Here is a 25,183-nt window from a genome sequence, read left to right on the forward strand (position 1 = left end):
CAGTGATAAATTGTTATATCTTAGCCAGATATATGTATGTATTTATATATTTTATTACGTAGACACAAAAATCTGTATAGTTAATCTTTGTATTTTTAAAAATTGATTTGTTCTCGAGTTTAAAGACCCACCGTGTCCAGGTGGTTAGGGCGCTTGACTCGTAATCTAAGAGTCGTGGGTTCAAATCCTCGTCACACCAAACATGCTCGATCTTTCAGCCGTAGGGGTTATAATGGTGCGGTCTATCCTATTATTCGTTGGTAGAAGATTAGCCCAAGAGTTTGTGGTGGGTGGTGATGACTAGCTGCTTTCCCTATAGTCTTACATTGCCTGATTAGGGACGGCTAGCGCAGTTATTCCTCGTGTAGCTTTGCGCGAAATACAAACAATCGAGATTAAATCGGCATTGGATTGCTTTTGCATTAAAATATTTGAAAATATTTGGTCACTAAGAAAAAAAGACAAAATAAGTGACTTCTGTTATTGTAACTTTTCTATTTTGGGGCATATTCTTTTGGAATATTTGGTCAAAAAATGTAAAGCAGTCCATATAATGATACAAAAGTGATTTATTTCGTAGACTACAAGTTTCAAATTACTAACAATATACCTAACTTCACAAATAAACAACGCTTGAACACAGTTGACTAAACCATGAACTGATCACTTGCTAACTTTGTATTCGAACTGCTTTAACGTATCTCAAATTTTATGTTGCTCAAGTTGTCCTATGATTCTAGGGAAAATTTCAGGAGTTAAGCCACACGCTTATAACGAGATGCAAATTCCCTCCCTGACCAAACAACAACAGAAATGTCTAAATTAATGTTAACTACAATTTGTTTTGCACAAATAGTTTTCAATTTATTGCATGTAGTTTTGTAGATTGGTTTAAACAACTTTCATATAAATAGTTCCTACGTACACTGACACAAAGTTTGCCTGTGTATAAGGGTTAAAAATAAATCAAGATAAGATGAAAACTCCTGACCCACATCCAAATCATGTCACATTAATTTTCAAAATATAACTGCTTGTTATTCCAATGTAGGTAGAATTTTGAAATTATATTGTAAACAGGAAGATATAAACAACAAGTCATTATTAATCTGTATGTATCAGTAAAAAGAAAACTAATCCTGGCATTGTTGATAGCGCCGTCTAGAAATTAAAATGAGAAATAAAAATATTACTTTAAACTTACTCACAGAAAAATAAATATAATATGCCAGGTTTTTAATATAATTAAAAATAAAATTGGTTTAATGGAAAAATTGGAATGTACAAAATAACACCTGAATGTGGGTATATTTATGTACAAAAAACTAGAAGAAACTGAACATACAAATTAACACGAAAGAAATTTTAAAAGTAATAAAAAGTTTCCACTTTAACTGGACTTATTAATAAAATGATTCAATAGAAAAAAAAAAACTGTTATTCCAGCATAGCCTGAAAATATAAATTATAGTAATGTTTGCGAATCTAGTAAGGTAATAGAATTAATAAAAATAATTTAAAGTATCAAATAGGAACGAAGGATCAGAAGGAAGTGGTGCTAACAAAGGGTGTGAAAGTCTGAGTTAAATTGTATTAAAATTTTATCTTTTTTTAAATTGTACACATGTAAGCTCGTGAAATATTTACGATGTTGATGACGTAGTAACTCGTCAAAACATGTAGAACGTAAAACATTGTGCCCAGAACTTCAGTAACGTTATTAGGTAAATTTTTTGTTATATTTTGAGAAGAGAAAAGTCTCATTTAAAAATTATTCTAAATAAGTAAATGTTCATTCTATATGTTCAATACATCTAATGGGAAAGAAGTTTTATTCTATAATATTGTGACACTACAGAGAAGATCGTCTGATTCTGTAACATTTTGACACTACAGGAAAGGTAGTTTAATTGTGTAATATTGTGACACAACGTGGAAGGTGGTCTACTTCACTAATATTGTAACACACTGAAAATGTAGTTCAATTCTATAATATTATGACATTACATGGAAGGCAGTTTTGTTCTGTAATATTGACACAAAAGGAAACTTAGTTGGATTTCATAACATTGTGAAACTACAGGAACGTAGTTGGATTCTGTAATATTGTGACCAACAGAGAAGGTAATTTCATAGTACAAGAAGACAATGCAAAATTAAAGTAATTTGATTATTTACAAATCAAACCAGAGCAAAAACGTTTTAAAAATACACAATGTAACAGACCGATTTAGTGACACTTGTGTAGAGTAAACCAAGCCAAAAATCAAGGTGTTTAAAAACACGTGGTTGAACAGAATTTTGCAGTAAACTTTAACATGTAAACAAACAACGTAGTTAAGTGTAAGAAACATCTGGTGTAACAGGATCATATGGTAACACGTGTACAGAGTAAAGCAAGTCAGGAAGTGTATGTAAAAATGGTGTAACAGAGTTATATGGTAACACTGGTTCGGACTAAACTACATAACAGAGCCGTATGGTAACATTTGTACATGATAAATGAAGTGTCTAAAACCACCTAGAGTAGGAGAATATTATGATAAAACTCATACAGAGTAAACCAAGTCGCAGAATAAATGTGTAAAACACATGAAGTATAGTTTAGTCCTCTGTGAAAACCTCTTATTGTATAAAATACTACACATTTGAAAATAATATAAACGCTGTTGAATTGTGTTAAAATATCAAGTTACCTCATTATTGAGTTTCTTTACGGTAAAGTTGAATTCTAAACTTGGAGTTAAGTTTCTTGATAACCAAAGTTACATTGTTACTCTAGGCTTCTGTTTCTTGATGACGAAAGTAGTTGAATTCTATTTTATTAGCAACTGAAGTCCTAAAAATGTCAATCACGTGTTTGTTAAAAGGTTATGTAGTCGATACTGTCGCTTGGTTCTATAGCTAATAATAATTCATTTGGTTTATTGTCTTGATTAATTTTGTTAACTTTTATTCGTTAAATGTTTTATGAATAAATTAGCAACGTTGCTCGAGTGTTCTAGAAGAATTAAAAAACGCCTAACGTCTCCCATTCCATATTTTGATGGGTAAAATGTATTTTGTCAATTTATGAAAAACAACTTAGTTTTGAGTTTTGAAAATAAACTATGAATCTGTTTTAAATCAAGGCTTCTTTAGGAACGATGTTTCTTTGTTTCTTCACTTTTAATGAAAAATAGGCCCTTATTGTTCCCCACTCTTGAACGACCAACACTGAGTTTTCCATTTAAGGAATATGGTTAGTTTAAGTCCGACTACTTTGAACACTGTCCTATGCTTTGTTCACTAACTGAGAACCACAGACGTTCAAAGGAGAACTTGTTTGAAACTAATTTGATAGATAGAGTGAAAACATGTTCACCTTTACTTTTCTCAGTAATAATTTTATTTTATAGGCTAGGCCTACTGTTTGCTTTTTCACACAGAACATTCTAACTCTGCATACATTTCTTTTGTGTGTGAGGTTACATATATGTTGTATTACTAGATGTATAATTAATCATCTTTAATTAAAGAAAACTATTTATTCTAATGCTAAAAAAATTAAAATTTACAATTTCCATGTTCAAACTATCTTCCACTTCTACCAGTTACGTTAACTTGAAAACCTGTAAACAATAAGCATTATAATTTAAGTTCTTCTCTTTTCGTGTAGTCTGTTTTATGGTAGGCGGCATAATTTTATTTTATAGGTTATGTCTACTGTTTGTTTTTTCACACATAACATTCTAATTCTACATAAATTTCGTTTGTGTGTGACGTTCAATATATTATGTATTAATATATCTATAATTAATGATCTATAAGTAAATAAGTCTATCTATTCTAATGCTTTATTCTAAATTAAATGTTAACTCAAACTCGTCAAAACGTGTTAAGTCTCTGAGGAATCAAGAATGTTTTAAACATGTTAACTGTGAGTTAGCAGACGACAGATGCATAATCAATGAAAAATTGTCGTTTTGCGCACCTACACGAAAGGGAAGTGTTACCTGAGCAGTGAAGAGTACGGATAAAAACAAAACAGAGATATTTTGAATTTTCTTGTATATAGATTACGTACATAACAGAATTGCATATAAACTGTTGTACTTTCATCTTAATGAAGGATATTATGGTAGTCTACATTTCTTTAGTTGGAATAAAAATAAAAATATTGTTAGCTATTATGTTGTCCAATTGATTAATAAATGTCGAATATTTTAATTATTCTGATTTTTACTACATTAAATAGTTTATAATATATTTACTATAATGTTATAAATAGTTTCCCCTCACCCATAAAGCAAGTTCCCTTGTGTCATGTTCTGGAAATATCTTTAAAACTACATCTGAACCATTAAACGACGAACTTATAAAGAATTTAAGTTAAACACTAATAATTTGTTTTGTTTTTGTGAATCACCATTATAACCTTGGTGGAGGTAAGCTGTTAATAAAAGTAACACAAAATTAATTTGTTGTTTATTGGGATATCAATTGCCTCATGGTAACAAAAATGTAATAGGCCTAAGATCAATTAATATTTTATAACAAATATAACTATAATTGTACTTCGATCACACCATAAAGAAACAGTGTATGTAATTGTGGAAAGTTCAACTGCTCATATCAAGTGACAGACACAAAAGTAGTCTGATGAAGTGAGTAGTAAAGTCTGAAACGTTCCAAAAAATGAAGGAAGACATATAGGCCTTTATAAAAAAATACTGAACTAGTTTCACACTGATTCTGTGATACAACACATTTAAACCTATCAGGGAAAGAATGATAATAAAAACTTACATCCAAAAAAATAATTACTTAACTTAGGGGTTTGTTTTTGTTTTTTGCACAAAGCTACTCGAGGGCTATCTGTGCTAGCCGTCCCTAATTCAGCAGTGTAAGACTAGAGGGAAGGCAGCTAGTCATCACCACCCACCGCCAACTCTTGGGCTACTCTTTTACCAACGAATAGTGGGATTGACCGTCACATTATAACGCCCCCACGGATGGGAGGGCGAGCATGTTTGGCGCGACTCGGGCGCGAACCCGCGACCCTCAGATTACGAAGCGCACGCCTTAACGCGCTAGGCCCTTAACTTAGGGGAAGAATGGTAAAGCATATAAATCTGTTTGATTACACAGTGAATATTTTGGTTTCTCTTTTCAGACATTTACATTAATTCGCAAATAAAAATATTGCGAATGTGTTTGGTTCGGTTGACTATCAAATACAATTTGTTGTTGATTTCATGTGCAAAGTTATTAAACATGACGGTAAAAAAATTAATGTTTTCATGTCGTTTAATGACGGCCTACTCGTAGACAGACCAAAATATGTAGTCGGGAAATAAAAAAAAATCTTAAACACTGTGTTAGGTAATATTGAAGATTCATTTATTACAGAAACTAGTAATAACGCTGCACGAGTTAAAGCTAGAACGTTCATTCAGTTTTTAATCGCCCTAAACTACAGATTTATATGAATGCTTCATACTGATAAGCAAAATATTTTCAACAAACAAAACACGTTATATTAGCGTGTGCACGCGAGAAAAATATATTTCCATGGATGAAGTTACTCAAGAAATTCTAAAGACAGAGTAATTTTATCGATAACTGAGGTGGGTGAAATACACATATACCATGCTGTGCATAAACATGAAATATGTTTATAAATATTATAATAGTAACTTATTTGCTTATTTTAAGTAACAAAATATTTGTCTTAGCTGTATATCTTTAATTGTGTTATATTTTTATGTGTTATATTTATGAAAGATAAAAAATTACAAATTTAAAAGAAATATCCTGTCAGTTTTTACTGTTTTTCATTGTAGTGTTTGTTTCATTCTATGAAAATGTACAAGTAAATCTTCAACGAATGACAACAGAACTGACACTAAAAAACAGTTATGTTTCTTTTTTATTTCGTTTTATTACTACACAGAGAAAAAAACACTTCACTACTTTATTAACTTATTTATTGTTAGCAATTCTAATTAGGAAATTAATTATTCATTGATGACTAAAATTACTCATCATTAGGTTCCAAATATAAAGCTTCAAAACCCTAGAACTGACTGCAGTTACTATAAAGTAAAATAATGTTTAACTCATGTTCACAAAATATATATTTATATGCTATGGCAGTGTTCTCTCGAGGACCAGCATGAATAAAAAAAATAGTTACAGTGGACCAACTTTGAAAATCTTTGTAACAAGACGAATAACCCTGATCGCACTTACCCAAAGAAAATACTTCACTTTTATCTCTTCGCCATTGTATATATTTATATATATTAAATATTAAAGACTTCCATTAGTTTTCGCAAATTTTACAAACGTAAAATCTAATTTATTTATTTCACTGTTGTCCTTTATAAATCAAGATTATAATGTATTTAATATAAAACATGGAAAAGTTTGCTAATATTCATGTAACAATATTTATAAAACCTACATCTAAAAGCTCACGATGTTACAAAGCGTGTTTATTTAAATATTTTTATATAGATGTTTTAACTTCAGTTTTTGTTCTTTCTCCTCACAAAAATATTTATTTTTATTTTTTTTTCAATTCATAGTAACTGTCTACAGCAAGTTCCAGATTGTCGAGACTAGAATCCATTTTTCACACACACAGGGATGTCTCCCACCCATTTTCGCTGTTGGCAAAATAAAGTATTGACTGTAGGTTCAGCAAGGGTGAAGCCTGGATCACAGCGATATAATGCAATTAAGTAAAAGTTGGAAGTGTATTTATTTAAAACTCGTTCGTATTTGTAGGGGGATCCATGTGAAATGTTGGGTGGACGAATAAACGGCCGATTTACTTGACGCTGGAGGCAAGAATGGTCGTATAGACCACCATTATTATTGGATGTTACAATGGTGGTGGTGGTGGTGATAGTAGTGCTATCATCTGCAGTTGAATCCGCTGATAAAAATATAAAAATATCAGTCGCTAATAATTCTATTATTACTAACCTTTCTTTCAGTTAATAAATGATAATATCATAATAACAAAAATAATGTTAAAAGAAATATTCTGTTTGACCAAACAAGCTAGGAATTACTAAAGATCTTATACATAATGATTATACAATAAATTATATATCTTACAATGGACACAATAAATATATTATAATTATGTTTAATTTAAGAAAACCATTTCGTTCAATCAAAGCCGCCACTTTAAAATTTAATTATTAAAAAAAATAAACGCTTTAGATTAAAACGATTATCATCTAGTACTTGGTGTTTAGTGAGTTATGTCTAGCTTATCACACGTGACCAGGTGTTTAGTGAGATATGTCTAGCTTATCACACATGATCAGGTGTTTAGTGAGTTATGTCTAGCTTATCACACGTGACCAGGTGTTTAGTGAGTTATGTCTAGCTTATCACACATGACCAGGTGTTTAGTAAGTTATGTCTAGCTTATCACACATGACCAGGTGTTTAGTGAGTTATGTCTAGCTTATCACACATGACTAGGTGTTTAGTAAGTTATGTCTAGCTAATCACACGTGACCAGGTGTTTAGTGAGTTATGTCTAGCTTATCACACATGACCAGGTGTTTAGTGAGTTATGTCTAGCTTATCACACGTGACCAGGTGTTTAGTGAGTTATGTCTAGCTTATCACACGTGACCAGGTGTTTAGTGAGTTATGTCTAGCTTATCACACGTGACCAGGTGTTTAGTGAGTTATGTCTAGCTTATCACACATGACCAGGTGTTTAGTAAGTTATGTCTAGCTAATCACACGTGACCAGGTGTTTAGTGAGTTATGTCTAGCTTATCACACGTGACCAGGTGTTTAGTGAGTTATGTCTAGCTTATCACACGTGACCAGGTGTTTAGTGAGTTATGTCTAGCTTATCACACATGACCAGGTGTTTAGTAAGTTATGTCTAGCTAATCACACGTGACCAGGTGTTTAGTGAGTTATGTCTAGCTTATCACACATGACCAGGTGTTTTGTAAGTTATGTCTAGCTAATCACACGTGACCAGGTGTTTAGTGAGTTATGTCTAGCTTATCACACATGACCAGGTGTTTAGTAAGTTATGTCTAGCTTATCACACATGACCAGGTGTTTAGTGAGTTATGTCTAGCTTATCACACGTGACCAGGTGTTTAGTGAGATATGTCTAGCTTATCACACGTGACCAGGTGGTTAGTGAGTTATGTCTAGCTTATCACACATGACCAGGTGTTTAGTAAGTTATGTCTAGCTTATCACACGTGACCAGGTGTTTAGTAAGTTATGTCTAGCTTATCCCACGTGACCAGGTGTTTAGTGAGTTATGTCTAGCTTATCACACATGACCAGGTGTTTAGTAAGTTATGTCTAGCTTATCACACGTGACCAGGTGTTTAGTAAGTTATGTCTAGCTTATCACATGTGACCTGGTGTTTAGTGAGTTATGTCTAGCTTATCACACATGACCAGGTGTTTAGTGAGTTATGTCTAGCTTATCACACGTGACCAGGTGTTTAGTGAGTTATATCTAGCTTATCACACGTGACCAGGTGTTTAGTGAGTTATGTCTAGCTTATCACACATGACCAGGTGTTTAGTGAGATATGTCTAGCTTATCACACATGACCAGGTGTTTAGTGAGTTATGTCTAGCTTATCACACATGACCAGGTGTTTAGTAAGTTATGTCTAGCTTATCACACATGACCAGGTTTTTAGTGAGTTATATCTAGCTTATCACACGTGACCAGGTGTTTAGTGAGTTATGTCTAGCTTATCACACATGACCAGGTGTTTAGTGAGATATGTCTAGCTTATCACACATGACCAGGTGTTTAGTGAGTTATGTCTAGCTTATCACACATGACCAGGTGTTTAGTGAGTTATGTCTAGCTTATCACACGTGACCAGGTGTTTAGTGAGTTATGTCTAGCTTATCCCACGTGACCAGGTGTTTAGTGAGTTATGTCTAGCTTATCACACGTGACCAGGTGTTTAGTGAGTTATGTCTAGCTTATCACACATGACCAGGTGTTTAGTGAGATATGTCTAGCTTATCACACATGACCAGGTGTTTAGTGAGTTATGTCTAGCTTATCACACATGACCAGGTGTTTAGTAAGTTATGTCTAGCTTATCACACATGACCAGGTGTTTAGTGAGTTATGTCTAGCTTATCACACATGACCAGGTATTTAGTGAGTTATGTCTAGCTTATCACACATGACCAGGTGGTTAGTGAGTTATGTCTAGCTTATCACACATGACCAGGTGTTTAGTAAGTTATGTCTAGCTTATCACACATGACCAGGTGTTTAGTAAGTTATGTCTAGCTTATCACACGTGACCAGGTGTTTAGTGAGTTATGTCTAGCTTATCACACGTGACCAGGTGTTTAGTAAGTTATGTCTAGCTTATCACACGTGACCAGGTGTTTAGTAAGTTATGTCTAGCTTATCACACATGACCAGGTGTTTAGTGAGTTATGTCTAGCTTATCACACATGACCAGGTGTTTAGTAAGTTATGTCTAGCTTATCACACGTGACCAGGTGTTTAGTGAGTTATGTCTAGCTTATCACACGTGACCAGGTGTTTAGTGAGTTATGTCTAGCTTATCACACGTGACCAGGTGTTTAGTAAGTTATGTCTAGCTTATCACACATGACCAGGTGTTTAGTAAGTTATGTCTAGCTTATCACACATGACCAGGTGTTTAGTGAGTTATGTCTAGCTTATCACACGTGACCAGGTGTTTAGTGAGTTATGTCTAGCTTATCACACATGACCAGGTGGTTAGTGAGTTATGTCTAGCTTATCCCACGTGACCAGGTGTTTAGTGAGTTATGTCTAGCTTATCACACGTGAGCAGGTGTTAGTGAGTTATGTCTAGCTTATCACACGTGACCAGGTGGTTAGTGAGTTATGTCTAGCTTTTCACACATGACCAGATGTTTAGTAAGTTATGTCTAGCTTATCACACGTGACCAGGTGTTTAGTAAGTTATGTCTAGCTTATCACACATGACCAGGTGTTTAGTGAGTTATGTCTAGCTTATCACACATGACCAGGTGTTTAGTGAGATATGTCTAGCTTATCACACATGACCAGGTGTTTAGTGAGTTATGTCTAGCTTATCACACATGACCAGGTGTTTAGTAAGTTATGTCTAGCTTATCACACGTGACCAGGTGTTTAGTAAGTTATGTCTAGCTTATCACACATGACCAGGTGTTTAGTGAGTTATGTCTAGCTTATCACACTTGACCAGGTGTTTAGTGAGTTATGTCTAGCTTATCACACATGACCAGGTGTTTAGTGAGTTATGTCTAGCTTATCACACATGACCAGGTGTTTAGTAAGTTATGTCTAGCTTATCACACGTGACCAGGTGTTTAGTGAGTTATGTCTAGCTTATCACACATGACCAGGTGTTTAGTGAGTTATGTCTAGCTTATCACACATGACCAGGTGTTTAGTGAGTTATGTCTAGCTTATCACACATGACCAGGTGTTTAGTGAGTTATGTCTAGCTTATCACACGTGACCAGGTGTTTAGTGAGTTATGTCTAGCTTATCACACGTGACCAGGTGTTTAGTGTGTTATGTCTAGCTTATCACACGTGACCAGGTGTTTAGTGAGTTATGTCTAGCTTATCACACGTGACCAGGTGTTTAGTGAGTTATGTCTAGCTTATCACACGTGACCAGGTGTTTAGTGAGTTATGTCTAGCTTATCACACGTGACCAGGTGGTTAGTGACTTATGTCTAGCTTATCACACATGACCAGGTGTTTAGTGAGTTATGTCTAGCTTATCACACATGACCAGGTGTTTAGTGAGTTATGTCTAGCTTATCACACGTGACCAGGTGTTTAGTGAGTTATGTCTAGCTTATCACACGTGACCAGGTGTTTAGTGAGTTATGTCTAGCTTATCACACGTGACCAGGTGTTTAGTGAGTTATGTCTAGCTTATCACACGTGACCAGGTGTTTAGTGAGTTATGTCTAGCTTATCACACGTGACCAGGTGTTTAGTGAGTTATGTCTAGCTTATCACACGTGACCAGGTGTTTAGTGAGTTATGTCTAGCTTATCACACGTGACCAGGTGTTTAGTGAGTTATGTCTAGCTAATCACACGTGACCAGGTGTTTAGTGAGTTATGTCTAGCTTATCACACGTGACCAGGTGGTTAGTGAGTTATGTCTAGCTTATCACACGTGACCAGGTGTTTAGTGAGTTATGTCTAGCTTATCACACGTGACCAGGTGTTTAGTGAGTTATGTCTAGCTTATCACACGTGACCAGGTGTTTAGTGAGTTATGTCTAGCTTATCACACGTGACCAGGTGTTAGTGAGTTATGTCTAGCTTATCACACGTGACCAGGTGTTTAGTGAGTTATGTCTAGCTTATCACACGTGACCAGGTGTTTAGTGAGTTATGTCTAGCTTATCACACGTGACCAGGTGTTTAGTGAGTTATGTCTAGCTTATCACACGTGACCAGGTGTTTAGTGAGTTATGTCTAGCTTATCACACGTGACCAGGTGTTAGTGAGTTATGTCTAGCTTATCACACGTGACCAGGTGTTTAGTGAGTTATGTCTAGCTTATCACACGTGACCAGGTGTTTAGTGAGTTATGTCTAGCTTATCACACGTGACCAGGTGTTTAGTGAGTTATGTCTAGCTTATCACACGTGACCAGGTGGTTAGTGAGTTATGTCTAGCTTATCACACATGACCAGGTGTTTAGTGAGTTATGTCTAGCTTATCACACATGACCAGGTGTTTAGTAAGTTATGTCTAGCTTATCACACGTGACCAGGTGTTTAGTGAGTTATGTCTAGCTTATCACACGTGACCAGGTGGTTAGTGAGTTATGTCTAGCTTATCACACATGACCAGGTGTTTAGTGAGTTATGTCTAGCTTATCACACATGACCAGGTGTTTAGTAAGTTATGTCTAGCTTATCACACGTGACCAGGTGTTTAGTGAGTTATGTCTAGCTTATCACACGTGACCAGGTGTTTAGTGAGTTATGTCTAGCTTATCACACGTGACCAGGTGTTTAGTGAGTTATGTCTAGCTTATCACACGTGACCAGGTGTTTAGTGAGTTATGTCTAGCTTATCACACGTGACCAGGTGTTTAGTGAGTTATATCTAGCTTATCACACGTGACCAGGTGTTTAGTGAGTTATGTCTAGCTTATCACACGTGACCAGGTGTTTAGTGAGTTATGTCTAGCTTATCACACGTGACCAGGTGTTTAGTGAGTTATGTCTAGCTTATCACACGTGACCAGGTGTTTAGTGAGTTATGTCTAGCTTATCACACGTGACCAGGTGTTTAGTGAGATATGTCTAGCTTATCACACGTGACCAGGTGTTTAGTGAGATATGTCTAGCTTATCACACATGACCAGGTGTTTAGTGAGTTATGTCTAGCTTATCACACATGACCAGGTGGTTAAGGCACTCAACTCGTAATCCGAGGATCGAGGCTTCAAACCCCCGTCAATTCAAATGTGCTCGCCCTTTTAGCCGAAGGAGCGTTATAATGTGACAGTCAATCCCACTGTTCGTTGGTAACAGAGTAGCCCAAAAGTTGGCGTTGGGTGGTAACGACTAGCTGCCTACCCTCTAGTCTTACACTGTTAAATTAGGGACGGCTAGCAAATATAGCCCTCATATAGCTTTGCACGAAATTCAAAAACCAAACCTTATCACACATAAGTATAATAATATTACCAACTGACACTTATAACTCGTATTTGTTTTACTAAGTTTCACACATAGCTACTCGAAGGCTAGCTGTCCCTACTTTTGTAACAACTGATTGGAGGGAATGCATCTAGCCATCACTACCGCCGTTAACTCTTTTCTAACGAAGAGTGGGATTGGCTCACCACCTTATAATGTCTGAAGACTGTCAGTTCAACGTCCTGACCACCATGAAATTCTGTGTACCAGAAATAGCTTTTAAATGATTATACTAATGAGACTACCAACAAAATAACAGAACTCACATCTCAAGCCTTTTATTTGAGGTTTGGTTGTGCCATCTTCTTCCCTAGGTTCCATTGCATGGGTGCTCTGTTGGAAAGGTAACTGAGTCGTAGATTCAGGTCCTGAAGTGGCTCTACCTGGTGAAGAGAAGAACCTCCTGAGGAATTCTCCAGCACGAACACCATCAGTCTCTTCCTTAGAGCGAGCTTGTTCCACTTCTCTAATGTAATTCTCTCGAAGATCAGGAGCCAGTCCCTGTAACCATTCGTATTCTTGAGCCCCAGTCACGGGAAAGGGACTGTTCACCCTTACTATCGGTCTCGAGCTGGTCACTTCATTTTGCTCAGAATCGTAATCGACTCGTTGAATAACCTGTGCAGGTGAGAAACTTACGTAAAAGGCAGAATTCATTAAGTGCGCCGACAGAGGTGATCTTCCCTGTATTCGGGAAGGTCGAGGTTTGTTCTCAGTGTCGACGGAAGACTTGTCTTTTTCTTCATCCATTTTCAATCGAATCATCCTAGATCCTTTCAGTCTTTCTTTTCTAATATTTTTATTAAGAGACTGGCTCTCAAGAGAATCAGTACGTTCATTTTCATCCTCCCCCAGCAATTTTTCAGGTTTCTTCTGTTCATCTCTGTTAGAATCCCTTGATGAAATAGTTCTGCTTTTACTTTGTTTCTCTCTCTTTATATTGGTTGAAAAAGTACCGCTTGAAATAGAAGATCTCAGCTGTGGAGCAGATGGTGTATCACTTGTTGTGTGAGAAGTGGTATGAACTTCCTTTTGTCTCCTTCTCTGTTCAGCTAGTTCATATTGTCGTCTTAAAGCCTCCTCTCTCTGTTCACCTCTATCACCTTGTTGTTGTGGAGATAAGACCTCTTCTGGAGAGTAAGGTAACTGAGGTGTAAGGTACTGTTCTCCTTTCTCTTGCTGCTGCTGTTGACGTTGAGCCTCTTCTTGTTGTCTTCTTCTCTGTTCAGCTAGTTCATATTGTCGTCTTAAAGCCTCCTCTCTCTGTTGACCTTTATCAACTGGTTGTTGTGGAGATGGAGCCTCTTCTGGGGGGTAAGGTAACTCAGATGTAGGGAACTGTTCTCCTTTCTGTTGCTGCTGCTGTTGACGTTGAGCCTCTTCTTGTTGTCTCCTTCTCTGTTCATCTAGTTCATATTGTCGTCTTAAAGCCTCCTCTCTCTGTTGACCTTTATCAACTGGTTGTTGTGGAGATGGAGCCTCTTCTGGGGGGTAAGGTAACTCAGATGTAGGGAACTGTTCTCCTTTCTGTTGCTGCTGCTGTTGACGTTGAGCCTCTTCTTGTTGTCTTCTTCTCTGTTCAGCTAGTTCATATTGTCGTCTTAAAGCCTCCTCTCTCTGTTGACCTTTATCAACTGGTTGTTGTAGAGATGGAGCCTCTTCTGGGGGGTAAGGTAACTCAGATGTAGGGAACTGTTCTCCTTTCTGTTGCTGCTGCTGTTGACGTTGAGCCTCTTCTTGTTGTCTCCTTCTCTGTTCATCTAGTTCATATTGTCGTCTTAAAGCTTCCTCTCTCTGTTGACCTTTATCAACTGGTTGTTGTGAAGATTGGACCTCTCCTGGAGAATAAGGTAACTGAGATGTAGATAACTGTTCTCCTTTCTGTTGCCGCTGCTGTTGACGTAGAACCTCTTCTTGTTGTCTTCTTCTCTGTTCAGTTACTTCATATTGTCGTCTTAAAGCCTCCTCTCTCTGTTCGCCTCTACCAACTGGTTGTTGTGAAAATTGGACCTCTCCTGGAGAGTAAGGTAACTGAGATATAGAGAACTGTTCTCCTTCCTGTTGCTGATGATGACGACGTAGAGCCTCTTCTTGTTCTCTTCTTCTCTGTTCAGCTAGTTCATATTGTCGTCTTAAAGCCTCCTCTCTCTGTTGACCTACGTCAACTGTTTGTTGTGGAATTAGGGCCTCTTCTGGAGAGTAAGGTAACTGAGATGTAGAGAACTGTTCTCCTTTCTGTTGCTGTTGATGTAAGGCCTCTTCTTGTTGTCTTCTTCTCTGTTCAGCTAGTTCATATTGTCGTCTTAAAGCGTCCTCTCTCTGTTGACCTTTATCAACTGGTTGTTGTTGAGATGGGGCCTCTTCCCTATAGTAAGGTAACTGCTCACCTTTCTCTTGTTGTTGGCGTAGAGCCTCTTCTTGGTCTCTTCTTCTCTGTTCAGCTAGTTCATATTGTCGTCTTAAAGCCTCCTCTCTCTGTTGACCTACGTCAACTGTTTGTTGTGGAATTAGGGCCTCTTCTGGAGAGTAAGGTAACTGAGATGTAGAGAACTGTTCACCTTTCTGTTGCTGCTGCTGTTGACGTTGAGCCTCTTCTTGTTGTCTTCTTCTCTGTCCAGCTAGTTCATATTGTCGTCTTAAAGCCTCCTCTCTCTGTTGACCTTTATCAACTGGTTGTTGTGGAGATGGAGCCTCTTCTGGGGGGTAAGGTAACTGAGATGTAGAGAACTGTTCTCCTTTCTGTTGCTGTTGATGTAAGGCCTCTTCTTGTTGTCTTCTTCTCTGTTCAGCTAGTTCATATTGTCGTCTTAAAGCCTCCTCTCTCTGTTGACCTTTATCAACTGGTTGTTGTTGAGATGGGGCCTCTTCTCTATAGTGAGGTAACTGCTCACCTTTCTCTTGTTGTTGGCGTAGAGCCTCTTCTTGTTCTCTTCTTCTCTGTTCAGCTAGTTCATATTGTCGTCTTAAAGCCTCCTCTCTCTGCTGACCTTTATCAACTGGTTGTTGTGGAGATGGGGCCTCTTCAACGGAGTAAGGTAACTGAGATGTAGGGAACTGTTCCCCTTTCTGTTGCTGCTGCTGCTGTTGACGTAGAGCATCTTCTTGTTGTCTTCTTTGTTCAGCTAGTTCATATTGTCGTCTTAAAGCCTCCTCTCTCTGTTGACCTACGTCAACTGTTTGTTGAGGAATTAGGGCCTCTTCTGGAGAGTAAGGTAACTGAGATGTAGGGAACTGTTCTCCTTTCTGTTGCTGCTGCTGTTGACGTTGAGCCTCTTCTTGTTGTCTTCTTCTCTGTTCAGCTAGTTCATATTGTCGTCTTAAAGCCTCCTCTCTCTGTTCGCCTCTACCAACTGGTTGTTGTGAAGATTGGACCTCTCCTGGAGAGTAAGGTAACTGAGATATAGGGAACTGTTCTCCTTTCTGTTGCTGATGATGATGACGTAGAGCCTCTTCTTGTTCTCTTCTTCTCTGTTCAGCTAGTTCATATTGTCGTCTTAAAGCCTCCTCTCTCTGTTGACCTACGTCAACTGTTTGTTGTGGAATTAGGGCCTCTTCTGGAGAGTAAGGTAACTGAGATGTAGGGAACTGTTCACCTTTCTGTTGCTGCTGCTGTTGACGTTGAGCCTCTTCTTGTTGTCTTCTTCTCAGTTCAGCTAGTTCATATTGTCGTCTTAAAGCCTCCTCTCTCTGTTGACCTTTATCAACTGGTTGTTGTGGAGATGGAGCCTCTTCTGGGGGGTAAGGTAACTGAGATGTAGAGAACTGTTCTCCTTTCTGTTGCTGTTGATGTAAGGCCTCTTCTTGTTGTCTTCTTCTCTGTTCAGCTAGTTCATATTGTCGTCTTAAAGCCTCCTCTCTCTGTTGACCTTTATCAAATGGTTGTTGTTGAGATGGGGCCACTTCTCTATAGTAAGGTAACTGCTCACCTTTCTCTTGTTGTTGGCGTAGAGCCTCTTCTTGTTCTCTTCTTCTCTGTTCAGCTAGTTCATATTGTCGTCTTAAAGCCTCCTCTCTCTGCTGACCTTTATCAACTGGTTGTTGTGGAGATGGGGCCTCTTCTACGGAGTAAGGTAACTGAGATGTAGGGAACTGTTCCCCTTTCTGTTGCTGCTGCTGCTGTTGACGTAGAGCATCTTCTTGTTGTCTTCTTTGTTCAGCCAGTTCATATTGTCGTCTTAAAGCCTCCTCTCTCTGTTGACCTACGTCAACTGTTTGTTGAGGAATTAGGGCCTCTTCTGGAGAGTAAGGTAACTGAGATGTAGGGAACTGTTCTCCTTTCTGTTGCTGCTGCTGTTGACGTTGAGCCTCTTGTTGTTGTCTTCTTCTCTGTTCTGCTAGTTCATATTGTCGTCTTAAAGCCTCCTCTCTCTGTTGACCTACGTCAACTGTTTGTTGAGGAATTAGGGCCTCTTCTGGAGAGTAAGGTAACTGAGATGTAGAGAACTGTTCTCCTTTCTGTTGCTGCTGCTGTTGACGTTGAGCCTCTTCTTGTTGTTTTCTTCTCTGCTCAGCTAGTTCATATTGTCGTCTTAAAGCCTCCTCTCTCTGTTGACCTTTATCAACTGGTTGTTGTGGAGATGGAGCCTCTTCTGGGGAGTAAGGTAACTGAGATGTAGAAAACTGTTCTCCTTTCTGTTGCTGTTGATGTAAGGCCTCTTCTTGTTGTCTTCTTCTCTGTTCAGCTAGTTCATATTGTCGTCTTAAAGCCTCCTCTCTCTGTTGACCTTTATCAACTGGTTGTTGTTGAGATGGGGCCTCTTCTACGGAGTAAGGTAACTGAGATGTAGGGAACTGTTCCCCTTTCTGTTGCTGCTGCTGCTGTTGACGTAGAGCATCTTCTTGTTGTCTTCTTTGTTCAGCCAGTTCATATTGTCGTCTTAAAGCCTCCTCTCTCTGTTGACCTACGTCAACTGTTTGTTGAGGAATTAGGGCCTCTTCTGGAGAGTAAGGTAACTGAGATGTAGGGAACTGTTCTCCTTTCTGTTGCTGCTGCTGTTGACGTTGAGCCTCTTGTTGTTGTCTTCTTCTCTGTTCTGCTAGTTCATATTGTCGTCTTAAAGCCTCCTCTCTCTGTTGACCTACGTCAACTGTTTGTTGAGGAATTAGGGCCTCTTCTGGAGAGTAAGGTAACTGAGATGTAGGGAACTGTTCTCCTTTCTGTTGCTGCTGCTGTTGACGTTGAGCCTCTTCTTGTTGTTTTCTTCTCTGCTCAGCTAGTTCATATTGTCGTCTTAAAGCCTCCTCTCTCTGTTGACCTTTATCAACTGGTTGTTGTGGAGATGGAGCCTCTTCTGGGGAGTAAGGTAACTGAGATGTAGAAAACTGTTCTCCTTTCTGTTGCTGTTGATGTAAGGCCTCTTCTTGTTGTCTTCTTCTCTGTTCAGCTAGTTCATATTGTCGTCTTAAAGCCTCCTCTCTCTGTTGACCTTTATCAACTGGTTGTTGTTGAGATGGGGCCTCTTCTCTATAGTAAGGTAACTGCTCACCTTTCTCTTGTTGTTGACGTAGAGCCTCTTCTTGTCTTCTTCTCTGTTCAGCTAGTTCATATTGTCGTCTTAGAGCCTCCTCTCTCTGTTGACCTTTATCAACTGGTTGTTGTGGAGATGGAGCCTCTTCTGGGGGGTAAGGTAACTGAGATGTAGGGAACTGTTCCCCTTTCTGTTGCTGCTGCTGCTGTTGACTTAGAGCCTCTTCTTGTTGTCTTCTTCTTTGTTCAGCTAGTTCATACTGTCGTCTTAAAGCCTCCTCTCTCTGTTGACCTACGTCAACTGTTTGTTGTGGAATTAGGGCCTCTTCTGGAGAATAAGGTAACTGAGATGTAGGGAACTGTTCTCCTTTCTGTTGCTGCTGCTGTTGACGTAGAGCCTCTTCTTGTTGTCTTCTTCTCTGTTCAGCTAGTTCATATTGTCGTCTTAAAGCCTCCTCTCTCTGTTCGCCTCTACCAACTGGTTGTTCTGAAGATTGGATCTCTCCTGGAGAGTAAGGTAACTGATATGTAGGGAACTGTTCTCCTTTCTGTTGCTGCTGCTGTTGACGTAGAGCCATTTCTTGTTGTCTTCTTCTCTGTTCAGCTTGTTCATATTGCCGTCTTAAAGCATCCTCTCGTTGATCAGTTACACCAACCCTTGAAGGTAAGGATGTTACAGTGTCCTCACGAGTGTAAGGAACTTGAGAAGTGATATACTGTTCTCCATTTTGGTTTTGATGTCTGCGGTTTTCTCTCTGACTTTCTTGAAATTGTGTTGTGAATACATTTTGATTTTTATTATTTAATTCGCTCCATGGCAGTTGGAATTGACCATTGAACAATGGAGGGGAAGACAGTTGATGTCCATGCTGTTGTTCAAATGTTGACTTCTGTGTCCATGTTTCTGGCCACTGTGAGACCTCTTGAGTTTGTTCATCTGGATATTGAGGTCTCAGTTGGTATTCGTATTGATGTTGCTGAAAACTATTCCGCTCTCTCTCTTGAATCACCTCATTTTGTTGTCTTAAACGATCTCTAGTTTGATCATCCCAAAACAACTTATGTGAAGAATAAGGATTCCCAGATGACTGTGTCTTAGCTCCAAATTGTCGCTGATTATTCAGTCTTCGCTTGTTAATATCGTGTTGTGGTACTGAATCTTCCATGGTGTCACTTTGCCATGTTGAAGAAGTCTCTGCTTCTGGAACATAATTATTTATTGGCTGCCTTGAAGAAACACCTGTGGAGCTAAACGGAGAATTAAACTGTCTCAGTTGAGTCAAATCATCATCACTGATGTGTTTGTTATTTTGGTTCGTTTTTGAAATGCCTTGATAGATGGAAACTGGTGAATTGTTGGCACTTTGTGGGATATCATTCACAGCTTCATTAGAAGTGTATCTTGTGTTTTGCATAGCATACCTACTTCGTTGTGCCATCTCGATTCTCTTCTGAATTCTTGCCAAAGTTAAATCTGGGACATTAGAACTAGTGATATTTCTCTCTGAATTATAGGAATATGAACTCTTAAAATAACGAGAGTATGGATTGCGAAACCTAGATGTATTGTCCCTCAGACCGTAATTTGTTATATCTTGTTCTGGTCTGTCACTGCGTGATGTTGTAGTCTGGTGAGGACTGAAAAGGTTCTTCTGTGTGTATGCAAACCCACTAATGCTTGGTTTATTCTGTAAAGAATGTCTATTAATCAAGCCGTTAGAAGAATGATCAGAGTCAGCAACCAGCACTCCACTGGCCCGGAAATGTGGTTGCCAACCCATTCTTCGAGACTGGTAGTTACGTCCATTCACAAAGATTGGAGGACTAGTTTGTGAGATAGACTTGTAGTTACGTCCATTCATAAGGTTGGGGAAACTAGTTCGTGAGAAAGACTGGTAGTTACGTCCATTCATAAGGCTGGGAGGACTAGTCTGTTGGGGAAATTGGTAGTTATGTCCATTCATGAAGCTGGGAGGACTAGTTTGTGAGGGAGAGTGGAAGGTACGTCCATTTGTGAAACTGGGAGGACTAGTTTGTGAGGGAGTGTGGAAGGTACGTCCATTTGTGAAACTGGGAGGACTAGTTTGTGAGGGAGTGTGGAAGGTACGTCCATTTGTGAAACTGGGAGGACTAGTTTGTGAGGGATAGTGGAAGGTACGTCCATTTGTGAAACTGGGAGGACTAGTTTGTGAGGGTTGCTGATAACCTCCACTCCAGAAAGAATTTCGCTGGTCACCATCTCCAACACCTGTAAAGTTTGAGTGTAAGATGATACTGTACTTTATTATTTATTATGAACAAAAATTTGTGTCTTTACCATATGATGAAATACATATTACATATTATTTCTCAATCTAAATACTTTAAATATTTAAAAGCAAAACAAATTTAAATGAAGAGAAATAAACATAATATAATTCAAAATAGCATTCAGGCATTCCTGACGCCATAATTTGATCTGACTGATCTAATAGAGACTCAATATACTGACAATTCACTCTACAGCCAATCAGTATCAAACGTTTACTGTTGGCAAGAGAACACTAGAGTCAATACCACATAGATCTATATTAATACAGTAGTACAATGTGTTGTACAACCATGTAAATACTTCTAAAGGTGTTGAGGAACCTTCACCAAACTTGGTTTTCAAAGTTTTCAGTATTTGAGGTTTTTGTGTTTTTAACCACTAATTCACCCCTTGCTGATGGATCTTCACCATTCAATCATATTCTGTGTTCAAGTTCTAAAAACACAATTTTCAACACAGGCGTAGAGATGAACAAGACAACATCACGGATACGAAGTTTCAGTTCCGTGATAAACCAAGAGATATTAAGGAACTGAAACTTTTATAAAATCCAAAGGGTTTAAATCGGGGGAACAGGTCATGAGTTATAATTTTACTCAAAAACAGGATAAGCTGTAAAATGTGTAATAAAACACATTCAAAAACAGGATAAACTGTGAAATCTGTAATAAAATACATTCAAAAACAGGATAAGTTGTGATATTTGTAATAAAACACATTCAAAAACAGGAATGATAAGTAACAAAAATAATAATTAATTCAAAGAAAAGTTACAGGCCATAGGAAAAATGTTTTATTTTCTATTTTGCAATCTCAAATAATAACAAAGTTATTAAACTTTTTTTGGTATATTCATTCTGAAACACCCTGTATAATACACTGTGTAAAGTAGCAAGTGATATTGAATACATTGCTTATACTAAGAAAGAACAGAGAACAGACTTCTCAGATAACACGTACATAAAATAAACTGCTTAAGCTAATACATTACATAGAATAGACTACTCACACGAACATATAACACAACATTAACTAACACTTCACACACTATAAAATGTTTAAAGTAACACAATAAAAGGAACCGACTGCTGAATGAAAGTTATACAAAGAACAGATTAAAGTAAGATACCAAACAGAACAGACTGCTTAAATTAATGACATCACTTAAATTAACACATGAAACATAAAATAGTATTTAAACCAATACATCAGACAGCATGAACTGTTTAAACTAACACATCAGACAGCATGAACTGTTTAAACTATCACATCAGACAGCATGAACTGTTTAAACTAACACATTAGACAGCATGACTTGTTTAAACCAACACATCAGACAGCATGAACTGTTTAAACTAACACATCAGATAGGATGAACTACTTAAACCAAAATATTAGAAGAAATGAACTGTTTAAACTAACACATCAAACAGGATGAACTACTTAAACCAAAACAATAGAAGTAATGAACTGTTTAAACTAGCACATCAGACAGCAGGAACTGTTTAAACTAACACATCAGACATGATGAACTACTTAAGCCAAAATATTTGAAGCAATGAACTGTTTAAACTAACACATCAGATAGGATGAACTACTTAAACCAAAATATTAGAAGCAATGAACTGTTTAAACTAACACATCAGACAGCATGAACTGTTTAAACTAACACATCAGACAGCATGAACTGTTTAAACTAGTTCATCAGACAGCATTAACTGTTTAAACTAACACATCAGATAGGATGAACTACTTAAACCAAAACATTAGAAGCAATGAAGTGTTTAAACTAACACATCAGACAGCACGAACTGTTTAAACTAACACATCAGACAGCACGAACTGTTTAAACTAACACATCAGATAGGATGAACTACTTGAACCACAATATTAGAAGCAATGAACTGTTTAAACTGACACATCAGACAGCATCAACTATTTAAACTAACACATCAGACAGCATGAACTGTTTAAACTAACACATCAGATAGGATGAACTACTTAAACCAAAATATTAGAAGCAATGAACTGTTTAAACTAACACATCAGACAGCACGAACTGTTTAAACTAACACATCAGATAGGATGAACTACTTAAACCAAAATATTAGAAGCAATAAACTGTTTAAACTAACACATCAGACAGAGTGAACTATTTAAACTAACACATCAGACAGGATGAACTACTTAAAACAAAACATTAGAAGCAATGAACTGTTTAAATCAACACATCAGACAGCATGAACTGTTTAAACTAACACATCAGACAGGTGGAACTGTTTAAACTAACACATCAGACAGGATGAACTGTTTAAACCAACACATCTGACAGCATGAACTGTTTAAACTAACACATCAGACAGCATGAACTGTCAAACTAACACATCAGACAGGATGAACTGTTTAAAGTAACACATCAGATAGGATGAACTGTTTAAAGTAATACATCAGACAGGATGAACTGTTTAAACTAACACATCAGATATGATGAACTGTTTAAACTAACACATCAGATATGATGAACTGTTTAAACTAACACATCAGACAGGATGAACTGTTTAAAGTAATACATCAGACAGGGTGAACTGTTTAAAGTAATACATCAGACAGGGTGAACTGTTTAAACTAATACATCAGACAAGATGAACTGTTTAAACTAACACATCAGACAGGATGAACTGTTTAAAGTAATACATCAGACAGGATGAACTGTTTAAAGTAATACATCAGATAGGATGAACCGTTTACACTGACGCATAAGAGAGGATGAACTGTTTAAACTAATACATCAGACAGGATGAACTGTTTAAACTAATACATCAGACAGGATGAACTGTTTTATGTACCTGGTAAGCATCATTTCGGTAAATTAAATTTTTGATATATTTTCTTATAAGCTTAGTAAGTGTCAGTTACTTTTCTATATGACTTTACGTTTTTATCTATAGGAAACTTGTTTTTCTTTCAAGGTGTTCAGTTGTTTCAAGCAACATCATGAGATTAAATACCACAATAAATCAAATCTCGAATACAACAGTAACTAAAAGTTAGATGGTTGTGTAAAACGTTGTTTTTCACTTTATTATTATTAAGCACGTTATCAAATGAATTGGATCTACTTGAAATTTTTCTAATAAAAATAAAGCACAGTCACAATACAATCCATCAGTCATAATTTTATAACAGAATATATCAAATCTATGTCATGAAAAGGTTAAAACTTGTTCCCATTTTACCATCAATCTGGTCATGTCGTGAAATCGTCTTAAGTTCGAGAATTAATGGTTACCATAAGAAAAGAATAAACTAACAATAAAAACGATATCATTAAACCAAAGATTTATAACGATAGAAAACCCAAGTTACTTCATATTCTCCAACACCCATAAGAATAATTAAAAAAAGAATTATCAAACACACAAAAATATTACTACTCACTACTGAGATGGTCAAACTGGTGTTGAGGTAATAGAACACAGAATAAGTAACACGTTTACTACTTATTACTGGGATGGTCACACTGGTGTTGAGGTTATAGAACACAGAACAAGTAACACGTTTACTACTTATTACTGGGACGGACACACTATGGTGTTGAGGTTATAGAACACAGAATAAGTAACAAGTTTACTACTTATTACTCGGATAGACACACTATGGTGTTGAGGTTATAGAACACAGAATAAGTAACAAGTTTACTACTTATTACTGGGACGGACACACTATGGTGTTGAGGTTATAGAACACAGAATAAGTAACAAGTTTACTACTTATTACTGGGACGGACACACTATGGTGTTGAGGTTATATAACACCGAATAAGTAACAAGTTTAATACTTACTACTGGGACGGACACACTACGGTGTTGAGGTTATACAACACCGAACAAGTAACAAGTTTACTACTTACTACTGGGACGGACACACTATGGTGTTGAGGTTATACAATACCGAATAAGTAACAAGTTTACTACTTATTACTGGAACGGACACACTATGATGTTGAGGTTATAGAACACAGAATAAGTAACAAGTTTACTACTTATTACTGGGATAAACACACTATGGTGTTGAGGTTATAGAATACAGAATAAGTAACACGTTTACTACTTATTACTGGGACAGACACACTACGGTGTTCAGGTTATAGAATACAGAATAAGTAACAAGTTTACAACTTACTATTGGGATGGACACACTATGGTGTTGAGGTTATAGAACACAGAATAAGTAACAAGTTTACTACTTATTACTGGGACGGACACACTATGGTGTTGAGGTTATAGAACACAGAATAAGTAACAAGTTTACTACTTATTACTGGAACGGACACACTATGATGTTGAGGTTATAGAACACAGAATAAGTAACAAGTTTACTACTTATTACTGGGACGGACACACTATGGTGTTGAGGTTATACAATACCGAATAAGTAACAAGTTTACTACTTATTACTGGAACGGACACACTATGATGTTGAGGTTATAGAACACAGAATAAGTAACAAGTTTACTACTTATTACTGGGATAAACACACTATGGTGTTGAGGTTATAGAATACAGAATAAGTAACACGTTTACTACTTATTACTGGGACAGACACACTATGGTGTTCAGGTTATAGAATACAGAATAAGTAAGAAGTTTACTACTTATTACTGGGA

At 37.2% G+C, this 25,183-nt stretch overlaps 1 protein-coding gene across 7 annotated transcripts in view; it reads right to left on the reverse strand.

Annotated features, from left to right (window-relative positions):
- Positions 1–5,893: 5,893 nt before the first annotated feature.
- LOC143230184 (uncharacterized) overlaps positions 5,894–25,183 on the reverse strand; it is a 33,894-nt gene continuing 14,604 nt past the window's right edge. For 4 of the 7 annotated variants that reach the window (XM_076463310.1, XM_076463304.1, XM_076463305.1 and 1 more), the window contains 2 exons: positions 13,006–20,454; positions 5,894–6,925 (listed from right to left, as the gene is read on the reverse strand). In XM_076463310.1, coding sequence (XP_076319425.1) covers positions 6,606–6,925; positions 13,006–20,454 — 7,769 coding nt within the window. In that variant the 3' untranslated portion in view covers positions 5,894–6,605. Of the gene's footprint in view, positions 6,926–13,005; positions 20,455–24,699; positions 24,725–25,183 lie in introns of those variants that run through there. The other 3 variants (XM_076463308.1, XM_076463309.1, XM_076463311.1) reach the window with 3 other exon arrangements.

The sequence above is a fragment of the Tachypleus tridentatus genome, chromosome 10 (genome assembly GCF_004210375.1).
Source record: "Tachypleus tridentatus isolate NWPU-2018 chromosome 10, ASM421037v1, whole genome shotgun sequence".
Lineage (NCBI taxonomy): Eukaryota > Metazoa > Arthropoda > Merostomata > Xiphosura > Limulidae > Tachypleus > Tachypleus tridentatus.